We start from the raw sequence: 16,969 nt of genomic DNA, 5'->3' as shown, positions 1-16,969 counted from the left end.
CTGATATTTTTGTTTTTAGAGGTGGAATTATGTTTGTCTCTCTTCTTTTGGTTTTGTTGCAAGGAGATTACTTCTTGCTTTTTGTAGGGTGTAATTTTCCTTCTTCTGTTAGAGTTTTCCATCTATTATCCTTTGTATGGCTGGATTTGTGGAAAGATATTATGTAATTTTGGTTTTTTTTTTCATGGAATATCTTGGTTTCTCCATCTGTGTTAATCACGAGTTTTGCTAGATATAGTAGCCTGGGCTGGCATTTGTGTTCACTTAGGGTCTGTATGACATCACCCAGGGTCTTCTGGCTTTCATAGTCTCTGGTGAGGTATCTGGTGTAATTCTGATAGGTCTGCTTTTACTTGACCTTTTTCCCTTACTGCTTTTAATATTCTTTCTTTGTTTTGTGCATTTGGTGTTTTGACCATTATGTGATAGGAGGAATTTCTTTTCTGGTCCAGTCTATTTGGAGCTCCATAGGTTTCTTGTATGTTCATATACATCTCTTTCTTCAGGTTAGGGAAGTTTTCTTCTATGATTTTGTTGAAGATATTTACTGGCCCTTTAAGTTGGGCGTCTTCACTCTCTTCTGTACCTATTATCCTTAGGTTTCATCTCATTGTGTCCTGGATGTTTTGGATTAGGAGCTATTTGCGTTTTGTATTTTCTTTGATGGTTGTGTCAATGTTTTCTATGGTATCTTCTGCCCCTGAGATTCTCTCCTCTATCTTTTGTATTTTGTTGGTGATGCTTGTGTCTATAACTCCTGATCTCTTTCCTAGGTTTTTTATCTCCAGGGTTTTCTCCCTTTTTGATTTCTTTATTGTTTCTATTTCCAGTTTTAGATCCTCGATGGTTTTGTTCAATTCCTTCACCTGTTTGGTTGTGTTTTCCTGTAATTCTTTAAGGGACTTTTTGTGTTTTCTCTTTAAGTTCTTCTACTTGTTTACCTGTGTTGTCCTGTATTTCTTTAAGGGAGTTACTTATATCTTTCTTTAAGTCCTCTATCATCATCACGTGATGTGATTTTAAATCCAAATCTTGCTTTTCTGGTGTGTTTGGATATCCAGTATTTGCTTTCGTGGTAGAACTGGGTTCTAATGATGCCAAGTAGTCTTGGTTTCTGTTGCTTAGGTTCCTGTGCTTGCCTCTCGCTATCTAGTTGTCTCTGGTGTTAGCTTGTCTTGCTGTCTCTGACAGTGGCTTGACCCTCCTGTAAGCCTGTGTGTCAGTACTTCTGGAGACTGGCTTTCTTCCAGGGGTATTTGGGTACAGAGAGCTGTGTCACAGGGTCAGTTCCGGGTACAGGCTGAAACCGGAATGATCCTGTAGCAGATTGCTCCTGCATTTTTGTGTCCTGGGGGTCTAGGTGGGTCCCTTGGAGCAAAAGTGGTGGTCTTACCTCTGCTCTCACGTGTGTCTATGCTTCTGGAGGCTGATTTTCAGCTCTGGGCACAGGCAGAGACAGAAAGGATCCTGTCCCAGATTGCAACAGAAAGCTCCAGGCAGGTTCCTTTTGGGCCAGGAATGTGAGCAGAAGTGGTGATCTTTCCTGTGCTCTCAGGTTTGTTTGTACTTCTGAGAGTCTTGCTTTCTCCGTAGGGGATCTGGCTACAGAGAACTGTGGGACTGGGTCAGCTCTGGATGTAGGTGGAAACCAGAAGTGTGCTTTACTCTTAAAGGTGTACCTCCAGTCGTCAACTGCTATGAGCCAGGCCACACCTGCTAAAGTTCCACAACCTCCTAAAACTGCTACCATCTGGGGATCAGCGTGCAAGAGCCATTTTATACTCAAACCATAACAAGTGTTAATCTGCCCTTTCTCCTTTGAACATCGTGTCTCCTTAAAGCTAAGCTCCCTAACTTTGGGATACATTATTAGAACAACCTATGCAGATTTACAAATTCTTCAGGTCCAAGTCACGCCCCATCTCAGTTACATAGTAGTGTTCTTGGCCAGTAGCTTTAAAAGATCTACGGATGATAATAGTAGGTGGTAGTTTCTTAACCAATTTTGATTTCTCTCATTACTTGGCAGGTAACAGCCAATGAGGAAAGAGACCTGTATAGTTGGCAATTTAATTAATTAATTAATTTGTATGTGTTTGATAGGATTAGTAAAGTCATCTGAATTTCCACCAGTGATTCTAGACCAAAAGAGCCTTCTTGAAGTGATAGATCAGTTAAAACGCTCACCTTCAGGACTAGACTCGGTGCTGAAGAATACTGTGCCATGGGGAGTAGCGTTTCATCATGCAGGTAACCCTTGCTCATAATCTCTTATTAACATGTTCTCATCGTGGGCTAGAGACAGGACTCTGTGATTACATGTACTTTTGGCTCTTAGAGAGGGCCTGAGTTTGATTCCCAGGACCTGTGTGGCAGACTCCCTAAACTCCATTTCCAGCAGATCTGATTTCCACTTCAGGTCTCTATGAGCTCCTGCACACTTGTCCTGCACATATATTCATGCAGGTTCATTAACAAACACATAGTAAAATAAATCTAAAAAGATTTTAAAGACTTTACCAGACTTCCATAATTTCATTTTTGTATTTATGTGGATATTTTTCTTATTAATCACATTAATACTTGTAGATTTTATTTAAGAAACATTGGATTAGTCAAACCAGAGAAAAATAAGCATTTTAAACATACTTATCTGAATTTTATAGATATACTAGACAATGGATTTTTTAAAAAACTTTTGGGACAGTGAATTCTAAAAATTTTAACCTATCTATATGTTCTTTCCTCAAAATTTATGTTATAGTGATACTTTTTACTCAAATTTGATGCTACTGTTCTTTTATGTCAAGTATTGACATAAGCTCACATATATATTAGAGTCAAATTTGTTTTAGGAATTGTCATTGAATTGGAGAAGACTGTAAAGGAAAAAAAAAAACAGTGGGTAGGCTGTCAGAATCGCCAGTGTGATGACAGTCACTGAATGAGGTGCTTGCCTTTGATCTTTTTTTTTTTTTTTTTTTAACTTTTCTTTTTTTTTCCGGAGCTGGGGACCGAACCCAGGGCCTTGCGCTTGCTAGGCAAGTGCTCTACCACTGAGCTAAATCCCCAACCCCAACTTGCCTTTGATCTTATATGTTAAGATTGCAATCATAAGAATGTTTTCTAAGATAGGAAATTTAATCCTTTCAGTTCTACTCAGCTTTTTATCATATATAATGTATGCTATGATTTTAATGATAAACATGATATAATTTTAAGTCAAATTTTCAAATTATGTATGTGTAAATATATCCTTACACAAAAAAACAGGGGTTGTTCATCAGTCGTATGTTGTTAAACTTAACATGCTGTTTGTTCTCATAAATAAAATGTTATTGGAACACACTTCTGCTTACTTGATCTGCTTCTGCTAAAAGCACGGTAGTTTCTGCAGAAACCACCAATTCCACTTAAAACTTAGATAATTTTGCTGACTTACCCAAATGATATCTAAAGATGGCAGATTATACTTTAAAATACATAGTGATGATGTTTTGTTTATAATCTTAACTGTCATTTAAAAGATCTTTAGTGGCTTGTAGATGACTTTCAAATCAGTGTATAAGCGATCCAGTGTGTTGGTTCTGTGGTAATGTTTTTGGATCTGCATTGCATTTAGGTCTTACTTTTGAAGAGAGGGATATCATCGAAGGAGCCTTCCGTCAAGGTCTTATTCGCGTTTTGGCAGCAACGTCTACTCTTTCTTCTGGAGTGAACCTTCCTGCACGTCGGGTGATTATTCGCACTCCGGTTTTCGGTGGTCAGCCTTTAGATATCCTCACTTATAAGCAGATGGTTGGTCGTGCTGGCAGGAAAGGAGTAGATACAATGGGTGAGTGTGAACGTAGCTGTCATGGCGTTGCTGACAGATGGTATCCTTGAAAGTTGATTAGTACCAGCTCTTTCCTATCATGATGTATTTCTTATTGTGCAGCACTCTGATGCCATCCTCTTGGATTGCTTAATGTTAACTGTGAACATGATAATTATTAACTATTGGTTTTCTCCTGGTGGAAAATTGAGATTTTTCTTTGTGTGCAGTGAAATGATTCAGTGATATATAAATAACAAGATTTATGATTTTATTCGCTAGAAGATGAATTAATTTCCACATTTACTCCTTTCCCCTGTCTATTTTCAGTAGTTAATTGTGTATGTGCTGTTGCCTATGCCTATGCATATGTAGGTGAGACATTGGATTCTTTTTCTTCTATCATTCTCCTTATTCATTTCAAAATTTTTAAAAATATTTTTATGCACGTGTGTCTGTGATGGGGTATGGTATATGAGTGCATTAGCAGAAGAGGGTGGTGGATCTCCTGGAGCTGGAGTTATAAGCAGGTTCAAACAGCCCAACATGGGTGCTGGAACAAAACTCAGTTCCTCTGGAAGAATAATAAGTCTTCTTATGCATCCATCCAGGCTCCCACCTTACATTTTGGACATGAAATTTGTCATTTCTCCGTCAAGTTCTCAGGATCTGTTTGTCTCTGCCCCATCAATGTTCGGTCTACAGATGCAAGCCAGCCTGCCTGGCTTTTATGTGGGTGCTGGAGGCATGAGCTCAGGTCTTCGTGCTCACCTAGTGAGCGTCTTAACTCCTCCCTGCACTTCCTAGTGTTCAATCTCAAATCAAGTAGGTGCGATGTGCTCAGAAGTACTCTACTTTTTGTCTCTAAATTGACTCAGGTTCTGACTTTGCACTAGCAAGTAAGGTTGCTATTGCCAGCAATCCAAACAACAAGCTTTTACTTAGGCAGTGGAATTGTTTTTATATTAAATATCAAAAAAAAGAAGCAAAAGCCCAAGCTTATCTTGTGTATGACTAGTTGCTAAATGATAGTCACTGTTTACTACTCTTGAGGGAGTAGGACCTGGGAGATGGAGTCTAAAAGTGAGGTGGACTGAAGTCTTAGACAATAGCCAACTTTATTCAGAGTACCAGACATTTATACTCTGAGTATTAACAAGAGTTACCAGAGTAAAGAGTACAACCACAGGGGCAAACCTTACATGGCAAAAACCATATTTGTCCATAGAGCCATCAAAACAAAGAAAATAGCCTGTTATAATTAATAATGTAAAGCAAATTCATTCTTATCTGCTTCACCTGGGAGGGACACAGAAGCATAATTTTTGAACAATTCCATGTCTTGAAGAAAGTGAAGTAACAAAATTCTTGTCATTTTCTTAGTGTTCTCTCAAGTACTCAGAATTCCTGTTCCATGACTCCATTCTCGAACTGTATTCTGAAATTTATTTTCTTGTATAAACTTTCTTCCTTTGTTTCTGTCCTTAATGGTTTTCTATGGTATATGCTTTGGATTTTTCCTATTATAAAGCTTATACCTCATATAAAAGACTAATATAAGCTGATACTAAGCGCTATAATCAGGGAAGCAGATGCCCAGATGCCAGCATAAAAAACACAATCAGTAACAGCCGGAACAATGGCTCCACCAGAGCCCAGCAACCCTCTCACAGCAGGCCCCAAGTACTGCAACACAGCTGAAGTACAAGAAAAAGACCCTAAAACAGCCTGTGTGAATGTGGTAGAGGTCCTTAGAGAGGAAATGAACAAATACCTTTGCAACTTTAATTTTTAAAAGCCTACTTTTAATGATGGTTCTTAAACACTTAACCTTCTAGCCCACCACCCACCAAGGGTAGTGGTAAAGAAAGGGTTTTATGATGTGGGGAAAGTGGACCTGTTTAGAAATGGTTCTTTGGAGCAAGTCCTATCTGAGTTGTCAGGAAATAAGCAGTTCTGTTCACAGTTAGTTCACATAATACTTCATGAATATACCAGCAGTACAGTTTGGTAAAGTCTGGATAGCAAACACAAATCAGTAGCAGTGGGAATACCTAGAAGAGACAGTCAGGCCTCAGCCTTGACTCCAGTCAGCAGGAAGGACCAGGGTCAACAGGAACATCAGGAAAAGTTCTTTGCTGTGCCTCTCACAGGGAAGTGAAGACAGCAAAGAAGTGAGACCAATAAGTGTTGCACAGCTAGCTCTGCAGGCAAGCCCAGCCAAGCCTCTGTCACTGTCCGTTGAGTCCTATTTATTCTCCCTCCAAACATCACGTGTTCTCCACAGGTCTTGCCTCAGCATGTCTCAGCCTCAGTGAGTCTTAGTAAAACTCCATGTCTGTCTCAGCTGACATTACTCTGACAATTGGCCCAAGTCCACAGAAGTGGCAAGAAGCCACCAGCATACTGCCAGAGGTTTTTTTGGTGTATTTGTCTCTGTGGAGTCTGGACAAATGCAGCTCAACTATGCAATGGAAGGCAGACCAATGTTTGCATGTCATTAGCAAAGAAGCCTTCATCACGTGTCCTTTCACATGCTTGCTGTAGCAGAACATCCTTTCTCCTGTGTCTGCTCCAGCAAAAACGTTCTTTCATGAGTCTGCCTTAGCATTTTACCAGTGTCTATATTAGTAGATGTGTTTGCCCCAGCAAAACACCATTCAGTACAACTGACTTGCCAACTTGTCCACTTCAAACCTTAAAAAGAAATTTATGAAAGCACAAACAGTGCAAAAAAATGAAGAAAACAGTTCAAAACCTGAAACTAAAAATAGAATCAGTAAGTGTGTGGTGGTTCATGATGGTCTTCACCTTTGATTGTAGCACTCAGGAGGCAGATGCAGCTAGATCGCTACGAATTTGGGGTCAGCATGTCTTACAAAGTGAGTTCTAGAACACCCAGGGCTACACAGAGAAACCCAGTCTCAACAACAACAACAGCAACCCAAAAGACCAAACCAAAACAAAGCAAAGCATACAGACAAACAAATAGGTAAAATCAATAAGGAAAACAGAAAACTGAGGAACGTCTGTAAGTAAAACATCTGGAAACTGAAGCAGGAACCTCACAGGTAAGCCTCACTAACAGAGTGAAGAGATAGAAGAGACTCTTAGACACTAAGACATGAGAAAGAATAGCTCAAAGAAATGTTAAATCTAAAAAACAACTGGCACAAAACATCCAAGAAATCTGGGATACTATGAAGAATAAATCTAAAAATAATAGGAATATAGGAAGAAGAAGAAACCCAGGTTAAAGGCACAGAAAATACCTTCAACAAAATCATAGAAGAACATTTCTCTAACCTAAAGAAATTCCAATCAAGATATAAGAAGTATACTGAACACCAAATAGATTGGACCAAAAGAGAAATCCTCCCTAGAACATAATCAAAATACTAAATAAACAAACAAACAGAATAAAAAAAGACTATTAAAAGCTGCAAGGGAAAAAGATCAAATATATATAATGTGTTAGAATTACATATGACTTCTCAATGGAGACTAAAACTCAGAAAACCCTGGGCAGATGTTCTACAGACTCTAAGAGACCACAGTACTATACCTAGCAAAACTTTCAATCAAAATAGATGGAAAAATAAGTCATTTCATGATAAAACTACATATAAGCAATATCTGTTTACAAATCCAGTCTTACAGAAGGCATTAGAAGGAAAACTCCACTAAAGAGGTTAATCATAACTAAGGAATAAATAAACTCAGACCAGCAAATAAAGAGGATACAGACCGTGTAACAACAAAATAACAGGAGTCAACAAATACTGCTCAATGATATCTCTCAACATTAGTGATCTTAATTCCCCAATAAAAAGACACAGACTAAGAGAATGGATTGGAAAACAGGATCCATCCTTCTGTTGCATCTAAAAAGTATCTATCCTTATCATCATCAAGAATAGACATCATCTCAGTGTAAAGGGTTGTAAAAAGATATTCCAAGCAAGTAAACTGAACAACCAAGCTGGCATAGCCATTATAATATCTGACAAAATAGATTTCAAATAAAAAATAATCAGAAGAGATATGGAAGAACACTGTATACTCATTAAAGGAAAAATTGACAAAGGAGACTTGGCATTATGAACATTTATGCACCAAATACAAGGGCACCCAGGTTTGCAAAAGAAATACTACTACTTCTTAAATCACATACTGACCCTCACACACTGATAGTAGGATCATACTTTTGTATCATACTTTCGTCAATAGACAGGTTATCCAGACAGAAACTAAACAGAGAAATACTGGAGCTAACTGATGTCATAAAGCAAATGGAACTAACAGATATTTACAAAATATTTCACCCAAATACAAAAGAATATATCTTCTCCTTGGCATTTCACAGAACTTTCTCCAAAATTGACCTCATACTTGAACACAAAGCAAGTTTCAACAGATTCAGGAAAACTGAAAAAATAAAATCCCTACATTCTATCCAGCCAGCACTGATCAAAGCTAGGTATAACAATGAAAGCAACAGGAACCTTACAAACTCATGGAAAATGAACAGCTCAGTACTGGATGAAAAAGAATGAGTCAAGATAGAAATTAAGACTTTCTAGAATTGAATGAAAGTGGATGCACAAGATACCCAAACTTATAAACACAATGGAAGTGGTTAAATAAAATATCTGGAGAGATCTCAATACAAGTAATTTAATAGCACAACTGACAAGCTCTAGAAAAAAAAAACAACCCAGAAATTGTAGATAGCAAGAAATAAACACAGCGCTAAAGTCAGCAAAAGAGAAGCAAATGACACAACAAAAGGAATCAATGAAACAGCGAGGTGGTTCTGTGTGAAACTTAGTAAGATTGGCAAACTCTCACCCAAATTTACTAAATGGTGAAGAGAGAATATACAAATCAACAAAATGAAAACTGAAATGAGGTATATAACTACTGACTCCAGGAAAGTTCAGAGAATCGTAAGGATTACTAGAGGTACACATCCCTAATTTCACACTACTACAAAGCCATACTAATAAAATAGCATGATATTGTCACAAAAAGACATGTTGATCAACAGAATGAAATTGAAGACCCACACATACTTACAAACCTATCTGTGGGTTTCTTATTTTTGATAGGTCAGAGATACACATTGAAAAAAGAGCACCTTCAACAAATGGTGCTGGTCATTTGGATAGCTGCATGTAGAGGAATCCATATAGATCCATACTCACCACCCAGCACAGAACTCACCTCAGGTGAACCGAATACTCCAGGATAAGGGGAGATACACTGAACCTGATGAAAGAGAAAGTGAGGAATAGCTTCAAACTCATTGGCAAGAAAAAGACTTTCTGAACAGAACACCGTTAGGACAGGCAGTAAGATCAACAGTTAATGAGACCCCATGGTACTGAAAAGCTTCTGTATGGCAAAATGCATAGTCACTTGGACAAAGCAGCAGCCCAGAATGAGAAAAGATTTTTTATTACCCACTACACATTTAGTAGAGGGCTAATATCCAAATATGTAAAGAACTCAAAGCCAACCATAAAAACTAGATATCAAGTAAACAAACTACTTAAAAGGTGGGGTACAGATTTAAACAGAGTTCTCAAAACACAAAACTCAGAAACACTTCAACATCCTTAGCCATCAGGGACATGGAAATCAAAACTATTTTGATATTTTATCTTATACCCATCAATATAGCTAAGATTAATAAAACAAGTGACAGCTCATGCTGTTGAGGATGTGGAATAAGTGGAACACTCATCCATTTGCAGTGTATGTGGAAACTTGTTCAGCCTCCATGGAAATCATTATTGCAGTTTCTCAGAAAGCTGGGAATCAATTTACTTCAAGATCCAGCCATATAACTGCTGGGCATATACCCAAAGTATGTTTCATCCAACCACAAAGACACTTGCTTGACCATGTTATTGCTCCTCTATTCATAATAGCCAGAATTCCTCAGCAGAAGAATAGATAAAAGAAAAGGAGGTACATTACACAATGGAGTATTACTTAGCCATTACAAAGAGTGAAGTCATGAAATCCACAAGTAAATGAATGAAACTCTTGAGTGACGTATTCTAGATCCAGAAAGATAAAAATAGTGCCTTATATATGGATATTTGCTGTCAAGTTAATGATAACTATAGAGTAAGGGACTAGGGGGGCAGATCAATCTTGTTAGGAAAGAAAATAAGAATAGATAGTTATGGATGGATTGAGGGATGACTGGAATAGGAGGATCAGGTCAGGAGGAGGGTAAAGTAGAAGCTTCATGAAACACACACACACACACACACACACACACACACACACACACATATGTATATGAAGGCAATCTACCTGAAATTACCAAATAATGGGGGAGACAGAGCCCTGGATTTGGGTTACATCTAACTGAGTTGTTGGCCACATGTGTCCCATGAGGATCACTAAACCCAGGCAGTTACCAGGACTGTAGGTTGCTCATCACAAACTGACAGGGAGACCCCATTGCTGAAGACAACACCTGCACAACCCATTGAACATGGAGAAGTAGAACTGGTGTCTACATAGAGCCAACGTTCCCGAGCCTTTCATACAGGAAGGTACTGTGCACGCTACCAAAAGAGAAATATAAACCCCATCCCAGACACAAATCCTTTGATCTACCTGCCTTTTGATTGTCCTGCCTATAAGATATGCCAGGGTAATGGTGGTATAAAGCTTGCAATATCTTGCAAAAAGCTTCCAATATCGGATCTGACTTAAGACCCACTTCATGAGGTGGGACCCATACCCGACACTTCCTGGATGACCATGAGTCTAAGACTACATAACCTGACCTAGAGGATGTTGTAAGGGGAGAAGAAAAGCAACAACAGTACTCCTAATGACATTCTCCTGTACTCAGAATTCAGTGTCTGCTCAGCCATCATCAGAGAAGCTTAAATACAGAGATCCACAGCCAGACATTATGCAGAAAGTGAGAGACCTTGGAACACTCACCTCTAAATGGGAGGCTTTCCTCAGACCCTCCCCTCAGAGACCAGGGACCTCTGTGGAAGAGTAGGCAGAATGTTATAACCAGAGGGGATGAAGAACACCAAGAAAATGAGGCTCTTTAAGTCAGCGTGAGCAAAGCTTATGTGAACTCACAGAGACTGAAGCCACATGGGCAAGGTCTACACGGGTCTACACGGGTCTACACCAGATCCTCGGTGTATATATTATGGCTTCCAGTTTAGTGTTTCTGTGGGATTCCTGAGTCTGTGAACCAGTGGGTCTCTGATCCTTGTGTCTTCTCTTGGATTCTTTTCCTTCTGTTGGTTTGTTTTATCCAATTCTAATATGTTAGATTTTTATTTTATTTTTATCTTGTTATTATCTGTTAAAAGCCTGTTTGTTTTCTAATGTTTTCTTTTTTTAAATGTTTATTTATTGTATATATTTATTGTATGTGAGTACACTGTCTCTGTCTTCAGACACACTAGAAGAGGGCATCAGATCCCATTACAGATGGTTGTGAGCCACCATGTGGTTGCCGGGAATTGAACTCAGGACCTCTGGGAGAGCAGTCAGTGACTTAACCACTGAGCCGTCTCTCCAGCCCGTTTCTAATGTTTTCTAAGGGGAGTACATCTGAGTGGGAGAAGGACAGTTTCAGGTTCAAATTCTGGCAGACAAAAGCATTCCTCAGGAAGCTGGTTCCCCTCTATCAAAGGAGTCATTTCCTTATCACTGGCAGAAAGGACAAATGGCCATCCGTGGTGTCTTTCAGTATACAAGAGAGCATGTTGGTCTTCCAGCTCCCTTAGCATCACAAGTACCTGTTACACATGTCAGAGTTCATGCTGCCAACCTGGCTTATCCCAAACTTCTCCAGTTCATGGGCTTCCCTCACCCCTGTTTCTCATTGTCCCTTATAACCCTGATGTTTTGGTTAGGTTATTTCCCTTGCCCTCTCCCTTTCTTCTTCTCTTGGTCCTTTGTCTTGCCCCTCTCAGTCTCCTTTGTCTTTATCTCTATCTGTAATTTTCCTGCTTCTCTTTTCTCATGGCCAGGTCCAGTCTGCTGGAAGATGGTTAGGTCAAAAAGAAAACTAGCTGTAGCATTTGTTAAGAAAGCTAGCTGTAGCATTTGTTGTCTAGTCTCTGTACGTTGAGAAAGTACAGGCTTAAATGAAGTCCGAAAGGCTGGACCAAGTAAATTAGCTGTTTTGAAAATGTCCTGGAAGCAAATCTTTAGAGGAAACAGCTTCAGTGCAGTTGAGGTAGGACCAACCTGGGAACTCGAACAGTAGGTGAGTCCTTTCAGGGCTGGCCTCCTGGTCTTCCATTCTGCAGATACACGCCTTACAAGCAGTACATAATTTTATAAAGACGTTTCTATGGAATGTGCAGGTGCACAGATCAATTAAAGATGATTTCCTGCTCTTTGAGCAGGTGAAAGAAAACGTCTTTCTTCAGAAGTTAGTTTGGATTAAATCAGATTGTAATATCAATTTTTATTTATACCGTTTAAAAGAATGGCATGAAAAGTCTTGGGATTTTGTAGTCAACAAGATCTATTGGCAATGCAAAGACATTTCTTATGTGTCAGCCAGTCTCAGAGCTGTTCTCAAGCAGCAGGATGAGTGCATATATTACCTGTTTTGTTGATCTTGCCAATCTCCCTCTCTTTGTCTGTAGCCAAGATCTTCAGGGGCACTTCCCTGGTCAAATACTGTTTTCAGTAATTTTGGTGGGAGATAATAGCTTTTCGTTTCTTGTTGGACCAAATGTAAATCTCCACCCCAACATAACATATCGTCTTTCTTCCATTTTGAATTAGAACTTCTACAGGCTGATCTAACTCAGCAGTCCTTTCTAAAATCCAGTGTATCTTAGCAGTTGTGCTATTTGTCTCACTGCCTTTAAAAAATTTAAAGTCAACAAATCGCATTTTAAATCATCTTTGGGAGATATCGTATCTCCCGTCTGTCCTATGAGCATTTCCTTCCAAGTCCTGTTAGGTCTTTGTATACTGCCTTGACCTCTAGGACTGTAAGCTATATCTGGAATAGGTTTCTTGCCATACAATTGTATGGGCATGTATGTCCGAGCACCATCAATTTTAATCTGTAAAGGCATCTCTAAGATGGCCATCCTCTCTAATAAATGCAATATCAGAGTCACCCCTCAGAACACCAGGCAGAAGTCCATCGGAACTCTGCACATGTGTCAATTCTGTATGATGTATCAACATGTTACATACCTCAGCTCTCCAAGCTATCAAATGAAACACACAATCCATCGTGTGGCATCGCTTTAAGCTGAGCATCAATAAATAGAATCTGGATTCTTAATAGAGAATATTAAGAATTCTTAATAGAGATATTGCATCTCTACCGGCTGCCACTCTAATTTCTCAAGCCCCTGTAGAACCTGTCTGGAACTATGCTTTTTGATGTTATTTTAAGTTCCAGATTGGATTCCTCTGAGGGTTTCCTATTTTGATTTGATTCAGCCTCTGATTTATAGTTTTTAATGTAGTATATAATTTCTCAGTGTCTTCTTTCTTTCTCCAAGTCTGTTTTATTCTGATTTCTCCCAAAAAGGACAAAACTGTAAGCACTGAACAAACAGCAATGTGCTTGCTGATAAGTGAGACTGGATCATATGGAATCCAGATGCAGTGTGGCATTGTGCTTCCCTCCATCCCAAATATAGAAGTTTTCCTTTTTAGTTTCACAACTTCTCCCTAAGGACTTTATTTTCTTATGTTTAAATGAAATATTTCTGATGTTTTATACTTAGCTTCCCTTTCTTATATATTGTTCTTTAAACTCAACACTTTATCAGTTTAGATTCTTAGGACTTTTTAGCTTGTACCTTGTGCTGCATCAGCCCCACCCCAGCTGTTCAGCTAGCTTGGGGCTCCTGGTCCTGCCTTTTGCCAGCCTTGAAGACCAGGCCCCTGCAACCCGCTCTGCTTCTGGAGGCTTTAAGCCTTCATCCCTGGGCATCCTCCAGTTGTCCTTGGCCCATGTGCCCTGCAATGGTTGGTTGTCTCTCAACAGGCATCAGGGCGGGGTCTCAGTGGGCCCAGATTAAGCTGCTGTGCCCCCTCTCCCTCTCTGCTGGCCTCAGCACTAGTAGTGCTTTCCATCAAGCAGAGTGCTGGTTTTCCAGAGCAGTGTGCAGCTCTTGGGAGAACCGCTGTTGGTCTCTCCAGCAACCCCAGGAGTACAAAGCCTTCCTGGGCACTTCCGTCCAGCCAGCTGGTCCCAAGCAACCAAAGCTTCAGAGCGCCCTTTGATCTCTCCAGCAGCTGTGTTCTAAGTAAGTTCTTGCCTCACTTTGGCTCACCATTATGAAGTGCAAACACTTTAACCTTAACCCCAACTAGCTTACAAATAAATGAGACTCAGAATATGTTTTTTTTATTTGGCTTTGACAAATACTGGGGGTAACCCTAATCTACTTTCCTAACTGCTGGCCTGCCACCCCCCAACCTCCTCTCCCCCCCAGCAGTGTTTCCCAAATACGTGCTGTTTCTCCTGGCCATGTGCTCATGGTCCATCTCCTCCCATGTCTCCTTATCCTGCTTGTTCTTCCCCTCATTTAATGTCAAAACATATAATTTATAATTTTTATAGTTAGTCATACCTGTCTTAATAGACTTGCCTGTTAATTGTCACACTAGAGATAAAATCACCCAATACAATACCATTTTAGTACAGAGTATTTTGAATATGATTCTCCTTTACTTATACTATTGACTTTTGAATTTTCCTTTATTTTGTATTAATTAATTAATATTAACATAACTTAAAGAAGGCAGTTATGTAATTCTTGTGAGGCAGCCCTCATAATCAATTCCTTTAGCTTTTGTTCTGGGAAGGTTATTTATTTCCTCATTTCTGAAGATCAGCTTACCTGGGTAAAGTGAAAGTGCTCAAGTGTCTGGGTACTGTTAACATAACATCTGCCCTTTCCAGCCTATGGAGTTTCTGCTGAAAAAAACTGCTCACTGTTTCCTGGGATTCCCCTATATGAATATATTTCTTAGTGGTTCCTGCTTTTAGAATGTCTTTTGTGCTTTTGCATTTTTAAAAAGTTATTTATTTTGCGTCAATGAGTGTTTGTCTATATGCACATCTGTGTGACGCATGTGTGATGCATGTGATGCATGTGTGCCCTCAGAGGTCAGAAGAGGGGATTGGATCCCCTGGGGCTGGATGGTTGTGAGCTGCCACATTGGTACTAGGACTCAAACCCAGGTCCTTTGGAGAGCAACAAATGTCCTGTGAGCTCTTTGTGTTGTGTTCATATAGACTGCTGTTAGCATCTTTGTCTAGATTTGGTTAAATTTTCAGCCCTCATTTTTTAAAATATCTTTCTAGTCCTTATCACTTCCTACTTTTGCTTTTATTATGCAAATGAGTCTTGACTATAAGCATTTCCAGTTCATTTCTGTCAGTCTGGAGTTTGCTGGCTCCTCATCTGCCTGAGCTGCTGGGGAGACCCACTGTTGCACTTTGAAATTCCTATTTCTGTTTATTGTTTCTATTTCTTTGTAACTTCTCCCAGTGTCTATGTCTTTTTTTTTTCTTTTTTTTTTATTATCTTGAGTATTTCTTATATACATTTCAAGTGTTATTCCCTTTCCCGGTTTCCGGACAGACATCACCCTCCCCCCTCCCCTTCCTTGTGGGTGTTCCCCTCCCAAACCTCCCCCCATTGCCATCCTCCCCGCATAGTCTAGTTCACTGGGGGTTCAGTCTTAGCAGGACCCAGGGCTTCCCCTTCCACTGGTGCTCTTACTAGGATATTCATTGCTACCTATGGGGACAGAGTCCAGGGTCAGTCCATGTATAGTCTTTAGGTAGTGGCTTAGTCCCTGGAAGCTCTGGTTGCTTGACATTGTTGTACTTTTGGGGTCTCGAGCACCTTCAAGCTCTTCCAGTTCTTTCTCTGATTCCTTCAACGGGGGACCTATTCTCAGCTCAGTGGTTTGCTGCTGGCATTCGCCTCTGTATTTGCTGTATTCTGGCTGTGTCTCTCAGGAGCGATCTACATCCGGCTCCTGTCGGTCTGCACTTCTTTGCTTCATCCATCTTGTCTAATTGGGTGGCTGTATATGTATGGGCCACCTGTGGGGCAGGCTCTGAATGGGTGTTCCTTGAGTCTCTGTTTTAATCTTTGCCTCTCCCTTCCCTGCCAAGGGTATTCTTTTTCCTCATTTAAAGAAGGAGTGAAGCATTCACATTTTGATCATCCGTCTTGAGTTTCCTTTGTTCTAGGGATCTAGGGTAATTCAAGCATTTGGGCTAATAGCCACTTATCAATGAGTGCATACCATGTATGTCTTTCTGTGAGTGGGTTAGCTCACTCAGGATGATATTTTCCAGTTCCAACCATTTGCCTACGAATTTCATAAACTCGTTGTTTTTGATAGCTGAGTAATATTCCATTGTGTAGATGTACCACATTTTCTGTATCCATTCCTCTGTTGAAGGGCATCTGGGTTCTTTCCAGTTTCTGGCTATTATAAATAAGGCTGCGATGAACATAGTGGAGCACGTGTCTCTTTTATATGTTGAGGCATCTTTTGGGTATATGCCCAAGAGAGGTATGGCTGGATCCTCAGGCAGTTCAATGTCCAATTTTCTGAGGAACCTCCAGACTGATTTCCAGAATGGTTTTACCAGTCTGCAATCCCACCAACAATGGAGGAGTGTTCCTCTTTCTCCACCTCCTCGCCAGCATCTGCTGTCACCTGAGTTTTTGATCTTAGCCATTCTCACTGGTGTGAGGTGAAATCTCAGGGTTGTTTTGATTTGCATTTCCCTTATGACTAAAGATGTTGAACATTTCTTTAGGTGTTTCTCAGCCATTCGGCATTCCTCAGCTGTGAATTCTTTGTTCAGCTCTGAACCCCATTTTTTAATAGGGTTATTTGTTTCCCTGCGGTCTAACTTCTTGAGTTCTTTGTATATTTTGGATATAAGGCCTCTATCTGTTATAGGATTGGTAAAGATCTTTTCCCAATCTGTTGGTTGTCGTTTTGTCCTAACCACAGTGTCCTTTGCCTTACAGAAGCTTTGCAGTTTTATGAGATCCCATTTGTCGATTCTTGATCTTAGAGCATAAGCCATTGGTGTTTTGTTCAGGAAATTGTTTCCAGTGCCCATGTGTTCCAGAT

General features: G+C 39.8%; 1 protein-coding gene across 6 annotated transcripts in view; it reads left to right on the top strand.

The window, feature by feature from the left end:
* Polq (DNA polymerase theta) overlaps window positions 1-16,969 on the top strand; it is a 102,081-nt gene that overhangs the window by 24,706 nt on the left and 60,406 nt on the right. For all 6 annotated transcript variants that reach the window (XR_005491001.2, XM_063270379.1, XM_039088124.2 and 3 more), the window contains 2 exon segments: window positions 2,104-2,250; window positions 3,623-3,835. Coding sequence is in view for 5 of the 6 variants with exons in the window: in XM_063270379.1 (XP_063126449.1) it covers window positions 2,104-2,250; window positions 3,623-3,835 (360 nt within the window). In the remaining variant the exon portion in view is untranslated.

Source organism: Rattus norvegicus, chromosome 11, assembly GCF_036323735.1.
Source record: "Rattus norvegicus strain BN/NHsdMcwi chromosome 11, GRCr8, whole genome shotgun sequence".
In the NCBI taxonomy this organism is placed as follows: Eukaryota; Metazoa; Chordata; class Mammalia; order Rodentia; family Muridae; genus Rattus; species Rattus norvegicus.
This window is presented reverse-complemented; position numbering and strand designations above follow the sequence as displayed.